This window comes from Acartia tonsa, chromosome 6 (assembly GCF_053477335.1).
Source record: "Acartia tonsa isolate MP-2025a chromosome 6, ASM5347733v1, whole genome shotgun sequence".
Lineage (NCBI taxonomy): Eukaryota > Metazoa > Arthropoda > Copepoda > Calanoida > Acartiidae > Acartia > Acartia tonsa.
In genome coordinates, this window is record NC_137265.1 from 6,478,685 (window position 1) to 6,502,188 (window position 23,504).

Sequence of the window (23,504 nt, forward strand, 5' to 3'; positions counted from 1 at the left end):
ACAAAACCCCATTTCATTGATAATTTTAACAAAAAGAAGTTGTATCAACTTTTTTTTTATAGCTAGCCGGTCCTTTTAGTAAGTAGTAGATGTAAAATTTTTCATAGAATTCAGATATGCAATCGGTTTTTTTGTAGACCTCTTATTTTTTAAGTAATTTAAGTTTTTTTAAAAAAAATTAAGTCGATTTTAAGGTACTAAAATGCAACAAAAAAAAGAAAGAAAATGGCCATTATGAACAAAAATAGTAAGATCTTTAATTTGACACCTTACTTTTTCAATTCTGTCAGGTAATTATTGAAAAAATCGATTTTTTTAAACCCACGAGAATAAAAACTTTGAACTCAATTTTATCATTTCACAAGTAAAAAAATATGGGTTCATATATACCTTTAGAATCAGAAAAATATTACGAATCCATTGTAAGCAAAATTGAAAAAAAAAGTTTACAATATAGTATATAAACTACAATAAAAGGAATTATATGAAAATATCATATTATATTGTACAGGCAACGTCTTAACTTTTGAATTGGGTATAAAAATGGGAAGGGGGTATAGAGGGGGTAAAGAGGGGGTAAAAAAGGGAAGACGATAGTGTTGCCAGAACAAAAAATACAATTGGCCATTTTTATATCTTTTTATTTTTTTACTTTTTTTCAATTTTGCTTACAATGGATTCGTAATATTTTTCTGATTCTAAAGGTATATATGAACCCATGTTTTTTATGTCTGTTTGAGAAAATATTTAGGTCTAAAGTTTTTATTAAACCGAGGTTAAAAAAATAGATTTTTTCAATAATTACTCAACAGAATTTTAAAAGTAAGGTGTCAAATTAAAGATCTTACTATTTTTGTTCTTACTGGCCATTTTCTTCTTTTATTTTGTTGCGTTTTAGTACCTTAAAACCGACTTAATTATTTTTTTTTAAAAACTTAAATTACTTAAAAAATAAGAGGTCTACAAAAAAAACCGATTGCATATCTGAATTCTATGAAAAATTTTACATCTACTACTTACTAAAAGGACCGGCTAGCTATAAAAAAAAAGTTGATACAACTTCTTTGAAAATAATTGTCCTAATCAGTAAAAAAGAGCTTTCCTGCAAAAATTCGAAACCGTAGCAACTCGAGGCTTAAAAAACTGGTTTTAATCTTAAAATTGTACATTTTATATCCGCGGAAAGCATTTTATAATAAGATGCGAGAAATAACCATTATTACCTTATTTTATTGCCGGACTGAGCAATTGGAAATGTAGTTTTGTTTGTCAGTGAACTGTAACCCTGATTATCAAAAGCATATATTTATAATAACTGAATGAATAAGCAAAAAACTGGATATCATTTTGTTGTTCTTTGATTTAATACAATTATCTAGAAATAAAAAAATGGAAGCACTTTATGGTGTCTATAAAAATGACGTTAAACAATACAAATGATCAATGATAGGCCAATACCAATGGCAGGCCAGTTTACATTTTAATTGACCTATGGTAGGCCAGTATGGCGTCAATTGTTATATGCACTGTAAAAAGCTTCATCAAAATGCATTTTTTGCTACTTTTCCCCAAGTGAGGTCGATCTAAATTTGATGCTTTTTTCAAATTGAACTTAATTTTTTTAAACTTTTTTATTAGAATATTTGTGCTTCCCTGATTTGTAACTCCATTCCCTGTCAACAATGGTGGTTTGGTCCCTCCGTTTGCACAACCAGAATTTCTAAAATAATATAGTTGTATACCCTGTTAACAATAGTGGTTTGGTCCCTCCGTTTGCACAACCAGAATTTCTAAAATAATATAGTTGTATACCCTGTTAACAGTGAAGGTTTGGTCCCTCCGTTTGCACAACCAGAATTTCTGAAAAAATATAGCTGTATACCCTGTCAACAATGGTGGTTTGGTCCCTCCGTTTGCACAACCAGAATTTCTAAAATAATATAGTTGTATACCCTGTTAACAGTAAAGGTTTGGTCCCTCCGTTTGCACAACCAGAATTTTTGAAATAATATAGTTGTATACCCTATTAACAATGGCGGTTTGGTCCATCCATTAGCACAACCAGAATTCCTAAAATATTATAGTTTTAAACCCTATCAACAAATATGGTTTTATTTCTTTTTTTTGTTAAAGTTTATTTTCAAAAATAGTTTAACTTTAATGTATATAAATTTGTATAATTTTCCTATTTTTTTAGACTATACAAAAATAAACAATTAAACTTTTTGGAATATATCTAAAAAAAAAACAATGTAGTCTTCTACTTTAATTACTCTCTTCTAAATCTAAAACATTTTTATTATTTGTGTTATTTATAAGAAGGTACAATAAAGAAAGAAAAAGTAGCCGGGGAAAAAAAGTTTGATCGCCCAGGATAAAAAAAAAGTGTTGTTTTCCTATAATTTTGTATTGTTTGTTTGCTCTTCTACCTTAGAAATCTAATTATCATCAGGGAGGGAGGGGGCATTGGGTGCTATTATTACACTAGTCCCCAAAGTTTTAATTATTATTCGTTGGCTTAATAACTTTGGGGACAACTTAATGAATTGTGATTAGTTGATTCATTAAGTTAAGTGTTTAAACTTTTTAAGCAATAATTTAATCAGGGGTAATTTTGGGAATCAACACTGGGGATGTACATCAATTTATCGGCCATTGTCTTATCCTTTTAGATCATTGCGGACACCTCTCTACCCGAGACCAATTAGACACCTTTATACTATGCACCCATCCCTCTTTTCTACCACTCTTCCTCACAGTTAACTTAAGCAAAATGTAGGTATTTTAAACAGTAACAAAACAGAGTATGTTAAAGAAATAGATATATGTAGAATTATCGTGGATATTATGAAAGCGGAAAAGTATCGTCAGTTAAGGTTGCAAAAATGTAACCCCCGTATTAGTCAGTTCGTTATCCAGTAAGAGCTGATTGGATGGGGCAAAGTGGGTAGAAGCAGGGAATCGTTATTTTAGCCCGCTGAGTATTTCATTTTATTATGGAACATGAAAATCTAGTGTTAGATCCAAGTAATAATACTTCCATTATTGGAGTATATAAATATTAGAATCTAAATGTAACACTTTCGCTTTAAATCATTATCAAAAACTTAAACTTAGCTTAATAAAATATTCCTCTGCAAACAATACATTTTATATTTGTCTACCAATCTAAAAATAATTTCGGGCATCAAATTAAAGATTTTACTTTTTCCCACATTATATGGCAATTGAAAAAATTTAGCCTTTTGGTCTTGTAATTTAAAATTCTCAAAACTATAAACATATACAAATGAAACAAACCATCACTAAAACCCTTTTTTCTGGCTAATCTCTTCCAGCTTCTTAAACCTTATTTTAGATTGGATCAACTGTGTTAAACACACACCTCACCCAGGGATCTAAAGGGATAAGACAATGACCGATAAATTGATGTACAACCCAAATAATGATATACAAACTTAACCCTTCAGTAGGTCACGATTAGTGGTTGAAACGTTTGGAAACTCATCCTAATGAACCAACTAATCTAGGTTCAATAAAAGTCCTCAAAGTTGTTAAGCCAACGAATAATAAAACATTGTAATAAAACGTGGATGACTAGTGATGTAATAAACAGTCCTTCCTCCCTGTTTCCCCCCCCTCCACACACACACACACACACCCTCTGCTACCCTGGAGCATATAATCAGAAAATGATTATACAAAATTGGCTGCGTATTTTCCTAGCACTGTAAAAAAAAAAATTATTTTTTTAGAATTTGTCTGATAAAACCGGTTATTGGTCTTCAGATAAAAATCGTTACCCCCTTGCTTATAAAAAAATTTCAAAATTAAAAAATCCTACGAGGATATTACCGGATTGAAATTCTAATTAGACCTGTTTTCAGAAATCTAAATGGATAATACAATGGCCGATAAATTGATGTACATTCCCAATGATAATTTTACAAAAATTCCTTCTGTACATACAATTACAGGTTGAAATGTTTGAACCCTATAAACGTATAAACCAACCAATCAAAATTTAATACAAGGTCCCAATGACCCCTAACTCCCTGTTTTTTAGAAATGACAAAACATTCAACATTTTTTTCAGTACTTAGTAGTAAACATAATACACAATAAGTAAAAGTTTATATGTAATTTTCTAAACATAATCCTTATTTTCGTTTCCTTTTTTTATATAGGCAAAATAAATGTTCTTTTTTGGTATTATATAAAGAGGAAATATTTTAACAGGTAAGATATTTAAGAAAAATTCCTCACAACTTTTATGCCATCTTTTTAAAAAAACAAGGATGACAACATCCATAAAAGCGAAGCTCTGAAACGGTAGGACAAACGGACATTAACACTTGTATAATGTCAGAACTGAATAATCAGAATGCGAATGTATAAGAGTCAAAGCAAAATTGTAAATAAATTTGTTGAAAAACTGCTTGATACAGGATAATGATTATGGACATACTTTCATTTTTAGGACTTGATTATAGAGTTGCTTCGCTTATAATATTGTACTTTGTTGTCCCAGGAATCAGTATACCAAAAATCAGACCAATCGGATAATTAGGTCACATACAAATTTGTTGTTAAAAATGTAAAAAAATCAACATGTTTAAAATGGACGTACGGACATTCTGGTAATGATTATAGAGTTGCTACGCTTTCTAAATCGTACCTAACTACTAAAGGAATCACCATGCAAAATTTGAAATCAATAGGACAATTCTAACATGTCTAAATTAACGAAAAAAGCTATTTAAAAAAGTAAAAAAATCAACATGTTTAAAATGGACGTACGGACATTTTGGTAATGATTATAGAGTTTCTACGCATTCTAAATCGTACCTAACTACTAAAGGAATCACCATGCAAAATTTGAAATCAATAGGACAATTCTAACATGTCTAAATTAACGAAAAAAGCTATCCGTGACGGACGGACGGACGTACGGACGTACGGACGGACGGACGGACCGACCCTAATTATAGAAAAGCTTCGCTTTTAAAAACATTTTAAAATATACTTTTTCATAACATTCTTTGACTGACATAAAAGTGTGTGGAAAATTTCTTTAGATGATATATCACTGACATGTTGTACCTAACAGGGCTCGACAGCGCTGCGTCAGATGCCTGTAAGCCCCAGGAAAATCAACCTTTTAAAATTTTAAAAATCAACTGGAAGTCTCAACCTGACTAAAATATGCAATCCCTCTGTTTAAGAATAGTTATTTCTCGCATCGTATTATAAACAGCTTTCCGCAGATATAAAATTTACAATTACAAGATTAAAAACAGTTATTTGCCGAAAACGCGGGCTAAAAAAACTGGTTTTAGTCTTATAATTGTGCATTTTTATATTCGTAGAAAGCTAAATATAATACGATGCTAGACATAGTTTTTTCGTATGGATGAGAACCGGTTCCTATCCACCGGATTCGAATGAATACGAGAAAAAACTTTCAAGCATCCAAATGAGTTTAAATTAGAGTCTTAGCCGTGGCTGGTGCGTGGCTGCCGAGCCCTGGCATATATAACCTAAATAACCTCCATTGATTGGATGGTTTATTAAGTTGAGTGTCAAAACGTGTCAACCGCTTATTGTAATATACAGAAAGGGTAATTATGTGTATCATCATTGAGGATGTACATCAATTTATCGACCATTGTCTTATCCCTTTAAATCTCTGTAAATCTTACCTTGAAGTTGGTTTACTTTCAAAGTCTTTATTTCCTAAAGTTTGAGCAAAAATTATCTATAATTATTGTGGTTGCAATTATACAGGCATAAACGCATTTTTAATAGTAGTGCAGCTACTCTACAAAAGAGGTATGTTTGTCCACCTCTCCGTCCATACAATCCTTGTTAATATCTTAATGTTTAAGATAATATATATTTAGAAGTCCTTGTTAGCAGCAATGCTAAGTTACATAGTTTACTTTGTCTGACCGTTCACCAGTCCGTAACGGAATAAGGAAAATATAATTTTCTCGGTCGCCATTCAAGATTGACGGCTGATTTTTTGTGTTTAAAGATTCTCCATACCAATGATAATCTACCAAATAATTTACATAGACCGTGATCTCATCTTTATTATTCAAAATATAAAGATAAATGTGAAAGTTTGTGTGATTTCTATATATTTGTTCTTGATTTATAACCACTAAACATGTGTTTTTTTAAAATCACTTAGCTGTATCCATCCATGATTTTTTAATGCTTGGCTACTTTTGGATGTTGTCATCCTTGTATATTAAGATTTTGTAAAATTTTTGCTTTCCTAAGGCAAGATGTGAAGAGTCAGGAAGTGCGAATCCTGTTTTTGAAACAGCTTATAGTACAATAAAAATTACCAATGAAAGGCCAGTATACATTTAACCATTGGTCAATTACAATGTTTACAAACCTATCATTTGTCCCTTGTATTTTATGACGTCATTCTTTATCAGGCACTAAAAGCTGCTTCCCTGTATTGTCTATGAGTATCTGGTTGTTGGATCCTCGTATCTGCTCCCCTGGTATACAACCGATTCCATCCCTGTCAGTTAAATTAACAATCATTTTTGTATTAATTTTTGAAGAAGAATAAATGGGTTAAGTATAAGCTCATGCAGTATTATAATGTTATTAATCCTACTGCTGCTATGTCAGACGTATGACATTAACTATTGATTTGACGGAAAATTTCTTTGTCTACCATACTATAACTACCATGGTTTTGCCTTAGGTGTTAAAAACTAATTGACAAAAAACTCCAATATAAGTCGAATATACTAAAATTTTAAAGTCTTTCTACTATAATTTTTTATTTGGAATAAAAAAAACAAATTTTACGGGTTGGCAAACATATAAACAAAACGGCTAAACTTTGAATACATAATTTTGATTGTTTATTATTCCTGAGTACTATCTGTCTATCAGAAAGCTGATTCTCATATACATTCTAGAAAAAAAACATAGATTATTAATCAAAGCAAATAAATATAGTAAGCACAAAAAGAACATTTTCAAATAAAATCCAAGCACTGCAATTATAGAATAGGATAAGAGTAATGCATTTGATAGCTATGTGCAAGACTTTGAAATGTTAAAATCAGAAAAGTGTAAACTAATTTTGCAAAACATACCATTGCAATAGCTAAAATAATAGCAGTTACGTCCTAAGAAGCCTCTAGTAGGACTTGAGTGTAGGGGTGGGGAGTCAACCCCAGGAATAAGGTATAACCAACAAGCGAAATAAATCTAAAATAATATTTGGGGGGCAAATGGAGAGGTCGTCAATTTTACGATGTGTTGCCCCCTAACGACAGCGGAAAAACACGTATAGGTTCGTAATTTCTTTCCGAATTAATTTCGTTATTGGTAGAAGCTGAGTCAAACCTCCCTTTTTTAATTTCAGGTTTATAAAGAAAGAGTTTGAAAATTTATGTGGGGAAAAAAATTTCTCCGTGATTGTACCCTCCCTCAAAATAATTATAAACCTTCCATGGACCTATGAGAAGCTTCACTGTAAAAGAGAACTATATCGACACTTCTAAATAATGATTACCTTATTAAGTGCAATGAAGTCAAGCTGGTCACTGTCAAAAGATTTAGGCTCGCTGTCAACAGGGGAAGCAAATTTTACGCTATTTCTACTAAAAATTGTCACAAATGTAAATAAACTGGTTCATAAAAAGAACTTTAAAATCAGCTAATAGTGTCGGAAATATAAACACTACAAAAGGACAGAAAGCAATTTGCTAGCAGATGAAAAGAGTCTCAACCACTTGGGGCGGGTAGTTGTCTTGATTATACATCTATACTTATATATTTATTGCCTAACACTTTATTAGATGAATAAAAGACATTAAAAAATTCCATAGAATTATATTTCGTAAAGATAAAGATAAAATACAATTTTGCTTTTTGTAAGCAAAATTGCAGACTTTTTTTAAAAATTAGATTATATATCACGTAAACATTTGATCCAAAATAAGTTTGTAAAATGTAAAAAGGGCAAAATCTCGCAATTGAGGACCATAGATCTCTACCTTTACTAAAATTTTCCAGAGAGAGATGGGACAATGGGCTGTCTATTACACTAGTCCCCAAAGTTTTAAAAGAAAGTTTAATCTACAGAAAGGGTAATTTTGTGTATCATCAATGGGGAAGTACATCAATATATCGGCCATTGTCTTATCATTTTACATCACTGCAAATTTTCTCTATTTTTAAAAGTATTTAGAGGATTCTTTTTGGGTTAGGTTACGACGGGTTAATAAGACCCCACATGGTTGGATCAGAGGGGCCAATAGTTGGTCTACTGGTTGTAACAATGTATCTACCTAAAGTTATGTATGTATAATATATCTGTGAGACTGCTCCCAAATCAATGATAAAGTTTTTACAAAGATAGAATACTAATATTTACTTTAAGTCAATAAATAGCAGAAGTTGATATTATAAAAATCAATAAAAATTTATAGAAATATATCTTTCGCCAAAAATTTTAGTTAATGTAAGAAAAAATTTTAAATTTTTTTAATTTTATGTAATTTTAGCCATTTCATATTTGTTAAAATGCATTTAAAGGTCTCAAGAATAAACAGCCATAAAATGAAAGAATACTTTCCATTCGGAATTCTGTACGTCTTAAATTTTAACAGACTTTAAAAAATTTTTTCCAAAAAAAAGTACTTTTTACCATGTTATAGCAACACTATTTTATCTGCATTCAGGCCCTATCATATTTAAAACTTTATTTAAGACTGAATTTTATTCAAACTTAAAGAAAGAGGTCAACTGGGTAAGTTGAAAGAAATGAAACAATTTATCTTGCATAAGTCAGACTACAGTTTTAAACATGGAGTAAGAACATTTATTTTCATTAAAAAAAACACCAGGTGTAATATTATATATAAAAAGTTGTCAACAACCATAAGTAGCAAAGCAAAATATATCATGGCTATGAAATTTTAACAGAAAAATCGTTCATCATTTATCTTGAATAACAGATGAGAAAATTACATTTCGCCATTAGAGTTATGGGCTGATTTGAGGATGGACAGACAAAAGATTCACTATTAGCAAGTAGATATCGTATTAATTACACCTGAGTAATTTTTTTAGGACTTTGATAGAGTATATTTATCACATTTTAGTAGTTAAGCTATTCTATTATTTATTTCCTTCTGTAATTTTGCAATTTTACTTTTTATTTCCACTTTCTTAATTATTATTATTGATATTAGTTTTGTTACAATTGGGGCATAATCATTCTTGTTGAAAGCATACAAACTTATTATGATACTGTAATATTCTAAACACAGTTTCATGACTAATGGGTTGACTTAAAACTTTGGCAATATAAGCCAGCATGTTCAAAACAGCTCTTAGATGCTAGGCCTCTGTCTGTTGCATGAGTCTAAGTAATTTTTTTTTGTCTTTATAAGAGGAATGCACGGTGGTTTGGGGTTTATGTTTGTCAACATATGTCTATTTATGAAATTGAGAATTGGTATAATTGTGCTGATGATATGTTTTTTAATATTTTATTTTGTATGTTTTATTTAAAATAAATTTAAGTCTATAACACAATAAAATATATATACCATTACAACTTTGACTAAAAGCAGATGCCAATTGGTTACACTACAAAAAAAAATCTTAAAAAGCTTTGTTTAACAACTGAATTATGTAGGGACAGCTGTCATAAAATTTCAATATATGATTAGAAGCTTCTTTATGCTTCTTTGGAATATGAGTTTAAAAAGAGTTCCCCCCCCAAAAAAAAAAAACTACTAGAAAGTGCCTTTTGAGAAATTAAAATTTGATAATTTGAAGCCATTTTGCAACTCCTGACTCGTTAACATTTAACATATAGTAACAAAACCACCTACTTAATCCAAAAGCAGGTTCTTTCACTGTTTTCAAAGTTGTGCCTCAGGGAGCAGTGTTTCTTATTAAATCAATTCTTAAAATAACATAAATCGATGCATCCTAAAACAGTGATGACTGAAGTTAATGTATGTATTTTGTAAGAAAGGGAACAATTGGTACTGGAAGGAGTGGGTAGGGTTTTGTTGAAGAGGTGGAAAAAAGAGGAAAAGTAAAGGGAAGCAAGGAAAAAAAATGATTTTGTCCAGTAGTCGCAGAGCTTTCTATTATTTCAAAGTGCAATTATAACTGTAGTAAAAAGGTATGTATTATGAGTTAAAAAGTAAAGTAAAAATCATAGAATTTCCAAAGTTTATGAAAAATTGTAGCATGAAAAGAGTGTAAAAGGAAATAAGAGGAAAAAAGGTTTCGTTAGACATTAAAAAAAGGCATATGTTGTGTTCGAAAGCATATTTTAAACATGAATTCCAACACTCACACTTACAGACTAACTCACTTGTAGAATCTTTATGCTCCAAAAAATATGTGGAATTCTTTATGCCAGCACTTTATTTATCTTGGATGAAAAGTATAGAAGCAATATTTTATTTCTTTATTTATATCAAGAAGCTCCAATCCTCGGGGATCTAAAGGGATAAAACAATGGTCGATAAATTTATGTACACCCCCAATGATGATACACAAAATTACCCCTTCTGTAAATCACAATTTGGGGCTGAAACGTTTGGAAACTTAACTAAATGAACCAACCAATCAAAATTAAAGAAAAGTCCACAAAATTATTGAGCCCAAAAAAAGAAAACGTTATAATAAATCTTTGGGGACTTGTGTAATAAACAGCGCAATTACCCCTCCCTCCCTGTCAAATCCTACAAAAATAAACCCTCAACACTTGGTACAGAGCACAGCTAGCTTAAGCCAGGTACAGGTTTACCTGAGCACGCCATAGAAACTGACTAGCAGGGGTGTTCTAGGAAGGTATTGTGAGTTCATAACCACTCTTACTTAAATCGTAGCTGTAGCTTCCCTACTATGATTTTTTTCAAAATACATTTTCTTGGCTGCTGGGTTTCAATTTTTCTTTCATGAAATGAATTGTTTGTTTCAGTGAGCTAGTTTACAAAGTTTAAAGAGCAAATCTATCTGTTAACTGGATATTTTAGTCATATAATCCAATCTATCAATGAAAAATAATAAAAAAATTCATATTCTTTTACTAATTATAAATTTTAAAGTAAATACTTTCAAGTTTATATAATCTACATTTAGGCTAATAAACCATCCTTATCTTTAATTTAATTGATGAAAGCAATGATAAAAGCCTGGTGAATCTGTATTGATTGTCCCAAGATATTTCTGAGACAATTCTGAAACACCTAGTATATTTTTAATTTCTCTACTGCAAATTATATCTTTGAAGTCAAAGATAAATAAGATTATTTTAAACTTAATCATCTAAACTATAATATGTCTGAAACAAGTAAACTGAAATAATCATAACACAACAAGAACAAACTTCTTAGTAGAAATTATATTTTGATTTATTCAAGCCTGCAAATTATATCTTCAAAGATAGATGAGATTATTTTAAACTTATCATCTAAACTATAATATGAAACATGTAAACTGAAAAAATCCTTACACTAACAGGCAAATATGGCATGGTCTGTGTCAATTGTGGCAAAAAAAATAATGAGAGTAGGTGATACTGAAATAGTTTACATGGTATGTTTATTTCTCAAAAAACGCGCGGTTAGAGCTATACTACACAACAAGAACAAACTTCTTAGTAGAAATTATATTTTGCTTTATTCAAGCCTTCTCAATTCTAATCATTTGGGAGCTTCTGTATATTTATTGAATGTGAAATATAACATTAACAACCCTGTGTTTCCAACTGGCAAATGCAGTACTTGTTGAAATATCTTAAGTACTGCCAAAAAATACTGGTAATTTAACTGAATTACTTGCTAGCCTAATAATAAAGATCTTATTCTGCAAAGAAGTACCTGTTCAGATGATAAAACGGAGCAGAAATGCAATTGTAATATTTGTTTGACTGCAAGATTCCAAAGATAGAAAAATGCAGGTCTGTAGAGATCATCTGAATTAGTTTATCAGATTTTAAAAAAGAAGAGACCTTCTTTAATAATTTGTTCAACCAACAAGAAATTGGTTCTGGTATCAATTATTAATGTAATTTGAGTCAATTATCTGATCTATTGTTAAACATGTACTGATATTACCAGTCAGTAACTCTCAAATGATCAAAATTGAGAAGGCTTGAATAAATCAAAATATAATTTCTACTAAGAAGTTTGTTCTTGTTGTGTTATGATTATTTCAGTTTACTTGTTTCAGACATATTATAGTTTAGATGATTAAGTTTAAAATAATCTTATTTATCTTTGACTTCAAAGATATAATTTGCAGTAGAGAATTGAAAAATATACTAGGTGTTTCAGAATTGTCTCAGAAATATTCTGGGACAATCTGATACATATTCACCAGGCTTTTATCATTGCTTTCATCAATTAAATTAAAAATAAGGATGGTTTATTAGCCTAAATGTAAATTATATAACCTTGAAAGTATCTACTTTAAAATTTTATAATTAGTAAAAGAATATGAATTCTTATATCATTTTTCATTGATGGATTGGATTATATGACTGAGATATCCAGTTAACAGATAGATTTGCTCTTTAAACTTTGTAAACTAGCTCACTGAAACAAACTATTCATTTCATGAAAGAAAAATTGAAACCCAGCAGCCAAGAAAATGTATTTTGAAAAAAATCATAGTAGGGAAGCTACAGCTACGATTTAAGTAAGAGTGGTTATGAACTCACAATACCTTCCTAGAACACCCCAGCTAGTCAGTTTCTTTGGCGTGCTCAGGTAAACCTGTACCTGGCTTAAGCTAGCTGTGAGAGGGGAATTTTATTTTGGCACAACTTTTTCCTTCTTGAAATTATATTTTTGTTTATTTTTAAAAGTTGATTTGTAAAACTAATTATATAGTATTTTTAAAGGTTTAATCGAAATATACTAAGGCCAAAGCAAGTAACAAAAAGTAAGCTTTGTTTCTGAATGAAAGGTCTTTTTCTGATAATAATTACTAATCATATTTTAGTACGTGAGGCTAATATCAATTAAATTGTTGTACTATTGTTGTTATAGATGATACAACTAAATATACGAAAACACATGGATTTTAAAGGATAAGACAACGTACGATAAATTGGCGTACATCGACAATGATAACATCTAAAGAGTGAACCTAACGAATGAGATAAACGTTGAGTGCCATAATGAATTACAGTCCAATGTCCCCTCCCTACCTGACCAAAACGCCAACAGAAGATTAAAAATGTAACTGGACAAATTGTCTCAAAAATAAGCCATGTGACGTCATAAAAATGAAAGATTATCCATCTCTTTTTCATGTGTTTTTCTTTCCCACTTCTCTCATCTCCCTCAATTTTATTACGTCACATGGCTGATTTTTAGGACAATTTGTCCAGTTAATTAAAGAATACATATGAAAATCGAACAAGATCGTGTTATTGCAAAACAGTATAATTTGTGAACAATTCTAGTTCCTGAATGAATATCCTCTTGGTAGTGAAGAATAGGAACCTCCTGTGGAACAATATATTTTTTTTTTATTTTGAATAAAGATTAAGAAATTAAGAATAGGATAATCATTACATTAAAAGTAGAGAGAGGTGATAATTAATATAGGTTGAATTCATTTTTCCTCTGTCGATTTTTATCAAAGGTGGTGATCATTAATAAATTTCCCGGAAATTATATAAAAAACAGCCATTACGAAAACCATTTCAACCTAGTATATAGAAAAATCCATTGATAAAAATAGATAGACAGACAAACATCATATCTTTTATACTCAAAGATGACAGTATGATTCTTTTTTTCATTTTTAGGGAACATTTGCTAATTAGATGCCTATTAATACTGAAATGATTTAGAATTGGGAGGGGAGGTTGGAGGTATCCTAATTCCCCCCAGATCAAAAAATTTGAATTGTTCCTGTATTCTTCAGGATTGAGTCTGGAGGTTTCCTGTGGCGCCTATGTGAAGGTCTCTGTAAACTACTAAATCTAAAATAATCATGCATTTATCACCAGATCATCAAGAAAAAATAACATTTTTAAAATCGTAATGTTAGGCAATTTTATGCCTGCATAAATGCATAAAACCTATAAAACGACTGAAAATGCTTTAAAACATAAAAAATTTAAAATAATTTCAAAAAACAGCTAAAATTCTCCAAACTATTTAATTAAACAAGCGCAAATAATGAAATAATTTTTTTAATGAAAATAACTTTTATTCGACAAACTGACTCTGGCGTAACTTATAAAAAAGCTTTTGTAATCAGAATAATATATAGTAAAAAGAAAAAAATCCAATACCTTGCTTTTTCAAATTGGTCATATCTTGGGAAACTCTGAAACAAAAATATGACTGCTTAAGATAAAGTTAAGATGGGAATATTGGCGTGCACAGGATTTTGTTAAAGAGGTGTAGAGATAGGGGTAAAAGGAGTAAACTCTTAGTGGGTGTATTTGTGGTATTCGGCAACCGTGAGCCATGCCTATGGCACCCCTGAACTGGGGTTCGGTGGAGGGTCAATGGCCCTCCCCCGAGTCCTGGGGAAGGGGTCTGACGACCCCCTCCCTATGCTTAAAATTAATGATTGAATCTGTCATGTTTATTATGGTTAACTGTATTCTTAATTCTCCCCCACCCTTTCCAGGGATGGGGGATCATTATTGCCCAAACTGACTATTGTATATGTGTTATAATGCTTTTATGTTATGATTATTTATTCCTATCCATGTATTCATTGTTTGTTGTATATAGCTTTAGTATCCTTTAAACCTTCAATAAAGTGACAACTGAAATAGATGTTGATCATTATCTAGTGAATGCTAGAGAAGCGTAGCTTCTCTATAGTAAGGTGTCCACGTCTGTCACACTGCCGTAATCTAATTGAACTCCGGTGTCTGCCATTTATCCTCGGCGGATACCACAACTTTTGGTGACAGCTGTGTGAGATTACGGCGAACCACAAGTGTAGAGCAGACGCGCATCTGAGGCTAAGGTACTCCCAGCAGTGAAACTGGCAAAACTGACGCAAGCAACCTGAATTACCCACCCTGGACAGCAAAGTTTAACTCTGCATCCGGCAGTTGTGGAAGCGAGACAGCGAAATTTGATGAAGAACCGCGAGCAGCGCCGATATCTAGCGGAGAATTGAGCGCCCAAAGGGCTGAAACAGGCCTGCGGACCGGCTGAAACAAGCCAAATAAGTGTAAACGGCTGAAAATAGGCCAACTTTACTGCAAGAAATAGCAGGATCCGAACCAGTGGCGCTAGCAGGACGGGACATTCCCTGCCGCCATCAGCCGGATTTGGATCAGCGGCGCTAGCAGGACGGGACATTCCCTGCCGCCGATAGGCTGAAACACGCCACATAGCTGCAAGCTGCGAGCCAACATACGAGTGTAGTGCACCAGAACAGAGAAAAACTACGTCAACTCCAAGTATCCTGAGAGGCTACAACGCAGCCACCCATCTAGAAAAACAGATATTATGTCACATTGCTGGGATTACCACCCTGGTGTGATGGCTAAACAATAGATTTATGAGCAAAGCTTGGCAAACAAATTGTTGTGTTGTGATAAAGCTAAAAATAGAACAGGCTTGGATTTATTGTGTATTGTGATAACAGCTAAAAATAGAACAGGGTTAGTAAACAAATCTGTTATGCAATTGTGATAAGGACAAAAATAGAAGCTAGATGTAATATAATAAAGACCCTGATATACAATCAAATCACCTCAAGCCTACAGCACAACAACAATACACCCCTTATTCCAAGGGAAAGGGAGGAGCCCCTCTCCATTGAAGGCAAATACAATCAGGGTGATATAATAGATAAGCCTAGGATTAAGAAGAAAAGGCACTATTACACCAGCACACAGTTACCCCCTCCCTCACAGGGGGAACGGACGGAGTTACCCCGTCCCCTCACGCGCTTCCCCCTTCCTACCCACACTAGCCTAAGTCCGTCTGTAGCGTGGGGCTAGCGACCGGGAACACAGAGCGCCATTCACGGGTAGCGCAACAAAGTGCGGACAATATCATAAATTCAACGGACAAAGCGGACCAATGAGAGAGCGAGTTGAGGGATAAGAGCGCGTTTTCCCCGTGTGCGCGGATTTGACGGTGCGTACGCGCGTTGCAAGGCCAGGAGATTTCACGCACACACACACACACACACACCAGAGCGGAGCTACTCCATAGCATTTAACAGGGGTATTTTGAGCAAATAAAGAATTACAAGCTTCTCTCCTTCTAGCTCCAGTGTGATAAAGGAAAACCCAATCAGTTCCTGACAGCAGTTCAGACCCTCAACATCTATCTACCCCTACAACCTCAGCACCTAACTAGTGATAAGTACAGCTAAGCTATACCTTTGCAACTAAACTACCAACCTAGTGATACAAACAGTGTTGGCTGTTAGGCTAGAACGCCTCAAGTGACAAACCATTCATTTTTTAGTACTGTATAGCTTTGTGCCCCGCCGTTGAACCGTTGACCCGATGGACCAGCCGCAAGCCCCAGGAGGTGATCAAGCCCCAGGATGGCTCCAGGATGACCCTCAGCCGGCCCCAGCCGAGTACCGCAAGCTGATGCTGAGCAATCTGCCGGAGTATAGAGGGCCGCCCAAGCAATCCTGGTCGTCACATATCCGCAGACTCGAGATGTCATGGGCGGCTTACCGCGTGCCACCTCATGATTCCCTCAACCGCCGCAACGCCCTCCTACTGTCACTGGTAGGGCAAGCGGCGGAAATGGCGTCCCATCTGTTTGGCGAGGCAGGCCAAGCCTTGACCTACGAGCAGGTCAAGGCCGAGTGTGAAATGCTATTTCGTCCTGCTTTTGAATCCCAAACGCTTAAACAAGCGTTTAGGGATTACAAGCAACACTCGACAGAACCGATACAGGCGTACATATCCACTAAATGTGCCCTGTATCGGGACGCCTACAGCCATGAGGACCTTGAGTTGTTGGTGGACGAATTAAATCGTGGAATTCGTAACGCCAATGTAAAACGCATCATGATGGGACATGAAATTACGAGTGTACCTGAGTACACTCGTAAGGCCATGTTTACCGTCACCATGATCACAAAGCAACTGAAAGAAGGTGTGTGCCTAGTAGACTCTACTGACGGGCTGACTGGATCCGCCAGCATCCAGTTGCCCCAGTATGATGATTCGGAGCCAATGGAGATTGGCGCCTTGGCTCCGGGTCTCCACCAGATGGGGAAGGTCGCTCCAGATGACAAGGTTCCAGGTCGCTGCTTCCGCTGCCAGGGGAGAGGCCACCGAGCTCGAGACTGCCCAACGCCTGTGGAAGTTAGCCTAGAGGAGAGACGCACCCAGCCACGCCGTGACCGTTCTGCCAAGTGCGAGCGTTGCCACTATGACGGTCACACGGCGGCCGATTGTAGAGCTGACTGGGCCCAGGTAGCCAGCCGCAGGCGCACCGCCGATAAGGGCGCCCCTCCAGGGAAACCCAGCAGAGTGGCCCACATGGAAGGGAGCGCGCCCCCAGCACCACCGCAGCAAGCAGCCGCCCCCAAAGCTGCGGACCGAGCCGATGGGATGCCGCAGTTTGGGACTGTCCCCGCTAGGATCAACGTACTGGGCGGCGCGGCTGAACCCAACCGGGTTGGCCTAGGCTTCAGCCTCAACCACCTGGGGCCAGAGCTGATACAACCCAACAACATCGCCGAGCCAGAGGTTCTGAGGCCCCAGCCTTTTAGCCTCAACATGATGGAACCTGCCCGACTGAGCCTACCCAGCAAGAGTGGAGGGGCGCTATCCAGCGTCCCTGAGACGGTGTACGGGGAGGCCCTGGCGGCCGCTGAACGAGAGAGGCAGGAGGCGCTAGCCAGCGCCTCAGCATCGATGTATGGGACGCCACCCGGCGTCGCCACCTGGGATGACGGGGGGGTGCTAGCCAGCGCCTCCCACCTGGTGCCTGGGGCGACAACCGTCGCCGCCACCGAGATACCTGGACCCTGGAACGAGCCAGCATCCAACCTGCTGTCTGGGGCGACAACCGTCGCCGCCACCGAGATACCTGGATCCTGGAACGAGCCAGCCTCCAACCTGATGTCTGGGGCGACAACCGTTGCCGCCACCGAGAGACCTGAGTCCTGGAACGAGCCAGCAGTCCCAGAGGAAGGGGTGACACCCGTCACCCCCAGTCAGCCAGCGCCACCAGCCTGCAGGGAGAGCCCAGCTACATGCCATCCAGAGCCCCCTGCCAGCCGAAGGAACCCAGCTGCCCAACACCAGGATAAGTTGAATTTGTTAAATGTGTTGTATCCAAGCTCTTGTAAAACTCCAGCCTTGCCTGTGCCCCCTGCACCAGAGGCTGGGGAGATTGAAATTTGGGAAAATAAGGACTTGCCTGTGCCACATGCACCTGAGTTCCTAGGGCAGGGGAGGGAAGTGAGTAAGGGCGAGTCTGTGCCACATGCACTTCAGCCCCATGCCACTGGGCATGCCTTGGACAAGGGAAGGGAGCACTTGGGGCTAGGGGAGCCGACACCCAGGCAAGCGCCAGTCGCTTGCCAGTCTGTCATTGGGGAGGGTATCGGGGTGCCCCGGCCGCACAAAGATAACGCTCAATGGAAATTTGTATCTAGCCAGGAGCAGCCCAGCCGTGTCCAGCCACAAGAAGCAGCCGTGACCAGAGCTGAAGATCCCCAGCCGCGTGTGCGAGGTAGATGGTTGCCTGGAAGCCTCTCCCATTGGTGGATGGTCCTGTGGGGCCTCCTGCTGGCAGCCGTGTGGCCTACAACCAGCTACGTCCTGGTGGGATGGGACTGTGCCAACCCCACCCATGTCACATCCTACAATAAAGAAAAGATGTGTAACACGGAGCCCCTACACCAGGAGGTGCCCCTGGGCCATGAAGTGCACGTCCTGCAGCAGGTCAAGGTGAGGGAAACAACCGGGTACAGTTGCCAGCTCACCGTGTCCCAGTGGACATTCAGGTGTGGGGTATGGGGTCACCTCAAGGTGACCTCGGTCCCCACCCTCATGAGGCCAACCAAGATAGACCCAGAAGCGTGCCGAGACCTGGCCAGGAACCGAGTCTACACGCTGCCAGGCAAGACCCAGCCACTGACGTTCCAGCTGAACCATCCCCTGTTCTTCACCATCGACATGGTGGGCGCCCTCGTCAACAGCCCCGAGGGGGTGGGTTGTGAAGGGGAGGACGTCCACTTCGAGGGCCAGCTGTACCGCAATGAATTAGTGCTCCAGGAACGACGGCTGCTGGTCAAGGAAGAGACCTACGTGGTAGAGGATGGACGGGTGGAGTCCCAATCTGACCACCTGACCCTGGAGTGTCCCCATTCTGAGCTGTCCTGCATCACTGGGGAAGCAACCTACGTGTGGGACCACCTGGGGAGAGATTGCCCCTTGAGGCTGATCCGCAGCCTCCAGCCCAGCCTAGTGATGGATGCATACCTGGTTGACAATCAGGCCCAGTTTTTCATCAACATGACCAACCCCACCTCGATTGTGAACTGCGACTTCGAGGCCCATGCCACCAACCATCCAGCGTTGTTCGTGGCAGCTGACCCAGCCGCGGCTGCGCTGCCCAGAGTGTCGGCTAGGGATGTTGACGTCCCCCTACAAGCCCAAATACATGCAGGTTATATTGGGTTTACCCTGGAAACGCGCATGAAAAGCACAGCAGCAGAAGAAGTAGCGGCCAACTGCTGGAAGCTCCAGCAACTAGACCCGGCCCACCCGGTGCGTGTCCAGGGGAGCACGTTCTCGGTACTGAGGGGAGACATCCTGCTGCAGCTGACCTGCCAACGCCATAAATACGTTGTCCGCGAACACAAGGAGTGTTGGGACAAAGTGCCAGTAGAACCCACAGGATTTGTAGACGCTGTGACACGAGTATATAGTGAGCACGCCACCAAGATCCCCTGCTCCTCCACATACCCCCTGACTGTGCACGCGGAGGAAGGCTGGACACACCCCACCCGAGGGCGTGTTAGGTTAGAAAAAACCCCCCGTGGAAACGGTTTACACAGGCTGTACCGGGACCTTATGGTAGTTTCAGAACATGCTTTCCCTAAATTGAGTTAGTAGCTTCCCATAGTAGATAATTTTAAAATTACTTTTTGTGATCAAATTTTACTTTTATTTTTAGACAACCTTCACCTAACCTCCTTTATTGTCTTATTTTGTCTTTCATGTTCATCATGCAAATTCCTTCACATCACGGTTGAACTGACAGATATTGGAGCTTTCTAAAAAGGTCTCTAACAATTTTCTAGCTCTAATACTTTTTGAGATATCTTATTTCAAAGTATTGCTATTAAATCATCTTTTACACAACAAAAAGGTGAAAAATAAAATTAGATATTTTAGAGAAAATTACAAGTATCTTCATATAAATCTCTCTAGTATCGCTTAAAATTGACCAAATTGGACAGTTAAGGTACCTAAACCTATCTACATTCAATGGAAAATCCAAATTCATACTTACAAAGACTATATAAGCCAATAGGAGTAAGCTGAAGTGATTTTTAAAAATACTAAAGGAAAAAAAAATTCCTGTTTTATTTAAATAAATTGATATTTAATAAACTTTAGCAAGGATTTTAAGGTAAGTTATGGTGTATAAAGTTGTCACTTTGTAATAAGAAAGCCAATAAAACACAATCATCTGATATTTTGAACAAATAGAAACATATCTAAAAAAAATAGACATAATCATCGTAAATAAACCAAAAATTGATTAGAACTTTAAGCATTTCCAAGCAGTTTACAACTGTAATTTACTAATTCTAGTAATTTTAATCTAAGAATAGTTGATTGGACTCTTAAATTCTTTACAACCTCATGAAACAAAATTATTTTTTGCCACCTTAACTAAGAAAACATAGTAATTAAAAGACTTTCATGGATGATCTCACATGTAATAAAAGAAACAATTTATTCTTAGGGAACAATTTTTTGTTAATATACACCATTAGTTACTCTAAACTAGTACTGAGATGTTTTAAAATATTAAATCATTATCAGATATGAGTTTCTTGTTCCTTAAAACACCTTTTACATTCAAAAAAATGTCCTACAAGTGATTTTAATTAAAATTAAATTACTCTTGTTTCTTTGATATTACATTCTAGCATCCTCCTGTCAACTTATAAAGTGTTAAAAAGTATTTATTTGGATTGTCCATTGAATGTAGATAGTTTTAGGCACCTTAATTGTCCAATTTGGTCAATTTTAAGCGATACTAGAGAGATTTATATGAAGATACTTTTAATTTTCGCCAAAATATCTAATTTTATTTTTCACCTTTTTGTTGTGTAAAAGATGATTTAACAGCAATACTTATAAATAAGATATATCAAAAAGTATTAGAGCTAGAAAATTGTTAGAGACCTTTTTAGAAAGCTCCAATATCTGTCAATTCAACCATAATGTGAAGGAATTTGCATGATGAACATGAAAGACAAAATAAGACAATAAAGGAGGTTAGGTGAAGGTACTCTAAAAATGAAAGTAAAATTTGATCACCAAAAGTAATTTCAAAATTTTCTACTATGGGAAGCTACTAACTCAATTTAAGGAAAGCATGTTCTGAAACCACCATAAGGTCCCAGTACATCCTATGTAAACCGTTTCCACGGGGGGTTTTTTCTAACCTAACACGCCTTGGGGTGGGGTGTGTGGATAGAGTTAACCCCCGCTCCTAAGAAGAGGCCACCCCCGCTGGATACGCCTAAGCAATTGTTGACAGAGCCCTTAGATGACTTCAGTTCAGGGGGCTTGTATTCGCAGGCTGAGTTGAACGACTGGCAACAACTGCTGGCGTTCCCAGCATACAAGAGCGCCATGCTGACCGGCCTATCCTATGGCTCCTGCGTTCAGCAAGGCAGCTGTTCGGCCACAGGAGACCATGGGATAGTGTCCTACAACATTGACCGACTGGCGGAGGAAGGAGAGGCCGCCCTGGATGTCTGGGCTGGATTTAGACAAGCTATCCACGAGTGGGGAGATGGCGCAGCCATACTGTGCTTGCTGTTGTTGATCCTCAAACTGCTGGGGGACCTAACCATCATTTCTCTGGCAGCAGCACAAGGAGGCGTCCGAGCAGCCCTGAATGCAATGTCACAAGTGTTCCTGTACCATCCAGCTTTGTATAGGAAAGCTCTGGCTAGAGCCAGGCTCACCCATGCCAAGTCCCGGGACTTTTCAGTAGACTGGGATGCCATTCCCATCGGCAGGGAAGCAGCCGAGGAAATGGTGTCTATGCAATCAGCTGATAGCGGGCATGACCGCCCAGGTAGGCCAGGACCGCCCTCTGGCAGACCCCGCGGCCCCTCAGGAGGACAGGCCGCTGCCCAGACGATCAACCTGGCAGCCAGCGCCCCAGCCGCTGCCAACAACAACCAGCAGGCCCCACTGCTGACCGTTCCAGCAACAACGGTGCCACCTGCCAACCTGACACCTGCCGGCGCCGAACAACGTGTCCAACCAAAGCCAGCCTCTGCCTTCTATCCCACGTTGGGAGCCCATCAACCCTGAGAAAACACTCACCACTAGGATTCCATTGAATCATTATCGTTTGTATATATCTTAGCCCTAAGGAGCGGACCGAAGGCCTCAACCACTGTCGGAAGTCTGGTAGGGAAACCCTCTCCCAGCCTTCCGAGGGGAGAGTTGTGGTATTCGGCAACCGTGAGCCATGCCTATGGCACCCCTGAACTGGGGTTCGGTGGAGGGTCAATGGCCCTCCCCCGAGTCCTGGGGAAGGGGTCTGACGACCCCCTCCCTATGCTTAAAATTAATGATTGAATCTGTCATGTTTATTATGGTTAACTGTATTCTTAATTCTCCCCCACCCTTTCCAGGGATGGGGGATCATTATTGCCCAAACTGACTATTGTATATGTGTTATAATGCTTTTATGTTATGATTATTTATTCCTATCCATGTATTCATTGTTTGTTGTATATAGCTTTAGTATCCTTTAAACCTTCAATAAAGTGACAACTGAAATAGATGTTGATCATTATCTAGTGAATGCTAGAGAAGCGTAGCTTCTCTATAGTAAGGTGTCCACGTCTGTCACACTGCCGTAATCTAATTGAACTCCGGTGTCTGCCATTTATCCTCGGCGGATACCACATATTCTCTCCCTTAATTTGGCCAGGGGTGTTGACAGTGGACACACTATCCTATATCCTTCAGCCTGCCTCTGTACAATTTTGTTTATCTCTTTTGTTGTATTAAACATTGCTAATAGCTTATTTGATAAGTAAGAGAAATCTTAAAAGAAGATTACTGCCATTATTTTAATTTTATTTAATATCAAAATGGACGTACTGACTTTCCAGAGTTGTAAAGTAGCTACGCTACTTAATAAGTAAACTCACCGTAACATCATAATTTGACCCATAACTGCTTCGCCTCCTATCTGCTGATCTTGTTCTAGTGTACATTTATTATTCCATTTAGGGTTGTGTCGAATACT

At 37.4% G+C, this 23,504-nt stretch overlaps 2 protein-coding genes across 2 annotated transcripts in view; both read right to left on the reverse strand.

Moving 5' to 3' along the window:
* Window positions 1-5,734, reverse strand: part of LOC145321684 (uncharacterized) — a 165,953-nt gene extending 160,219 nt beyond the window's left edge. Inside the window, exons 1-3 of the mRNA XM_080163205.1 lie at window positions 5,703-5,734; window positions 1,652-1,720; window positions 1,224-1,283 (exon numbers count right to left, since the gene is read on the reverse strand). The gene's annotated coding sequence lies outside the window, so the exon portion shown is untranslated. The remainder of the gene's footprint in view (window positions 1-1,223; window positions 1,284-1,651; window positions 1,721-5,702) is intronic.
* A 745-nt stretch (window positions 5,735-6,479) lies between these two features.
* LOC145321678 (uncharacterized) lies at window positions 6,480-23,472 on the reverse strand. Its single transcript, XM_080163199.1, has 7 exons — window positions 23,407-23,472; window positions 14,324-14,358; window positions 13,936-14,008; window positions 13,487-13,524; window positions 7,553-7,640; window positions 6,880-6,946; window positions 6,480-6,541 (listed from the first exon to the last, which is right to left on the reverse strand). The coding sequence occupies exons 1-7, from the start codon at window positions 23,470-23,472 to the stop codon at window positions 6,480-6,482; spliced, it is 429 nt and encodes a 142-aa protein (XP_080019325.1).
* Between the last annotated feature and the right edge of the window lie 32 nt (window positions 23,473-23,504).

Bases quoted from the DNA above. Each gene is read 5' to 3' on its own strand.
- LOC145321678 (XM_080163199.1), bottom strand. From the start codon at position 23,472: ATGTACACTAGAACAAGATCAGCAGATAGGAGGCGAAGCAGTTATGGG. The intron at 14,009-14,323 runs GTATTGGATTTT...TGATTATTTTAG, and splicing joins GACCAATTTGAAAAAGCAAG to ATTTAGTAGTTTACAGAGAC. The intron at 7,641-13,486 runs GAACTAGAATTG...GACAATTTTTAG, and splicing joins CCAAGAGGATATTCATTCAG to TAGAAATAGCGTAAAATTTG.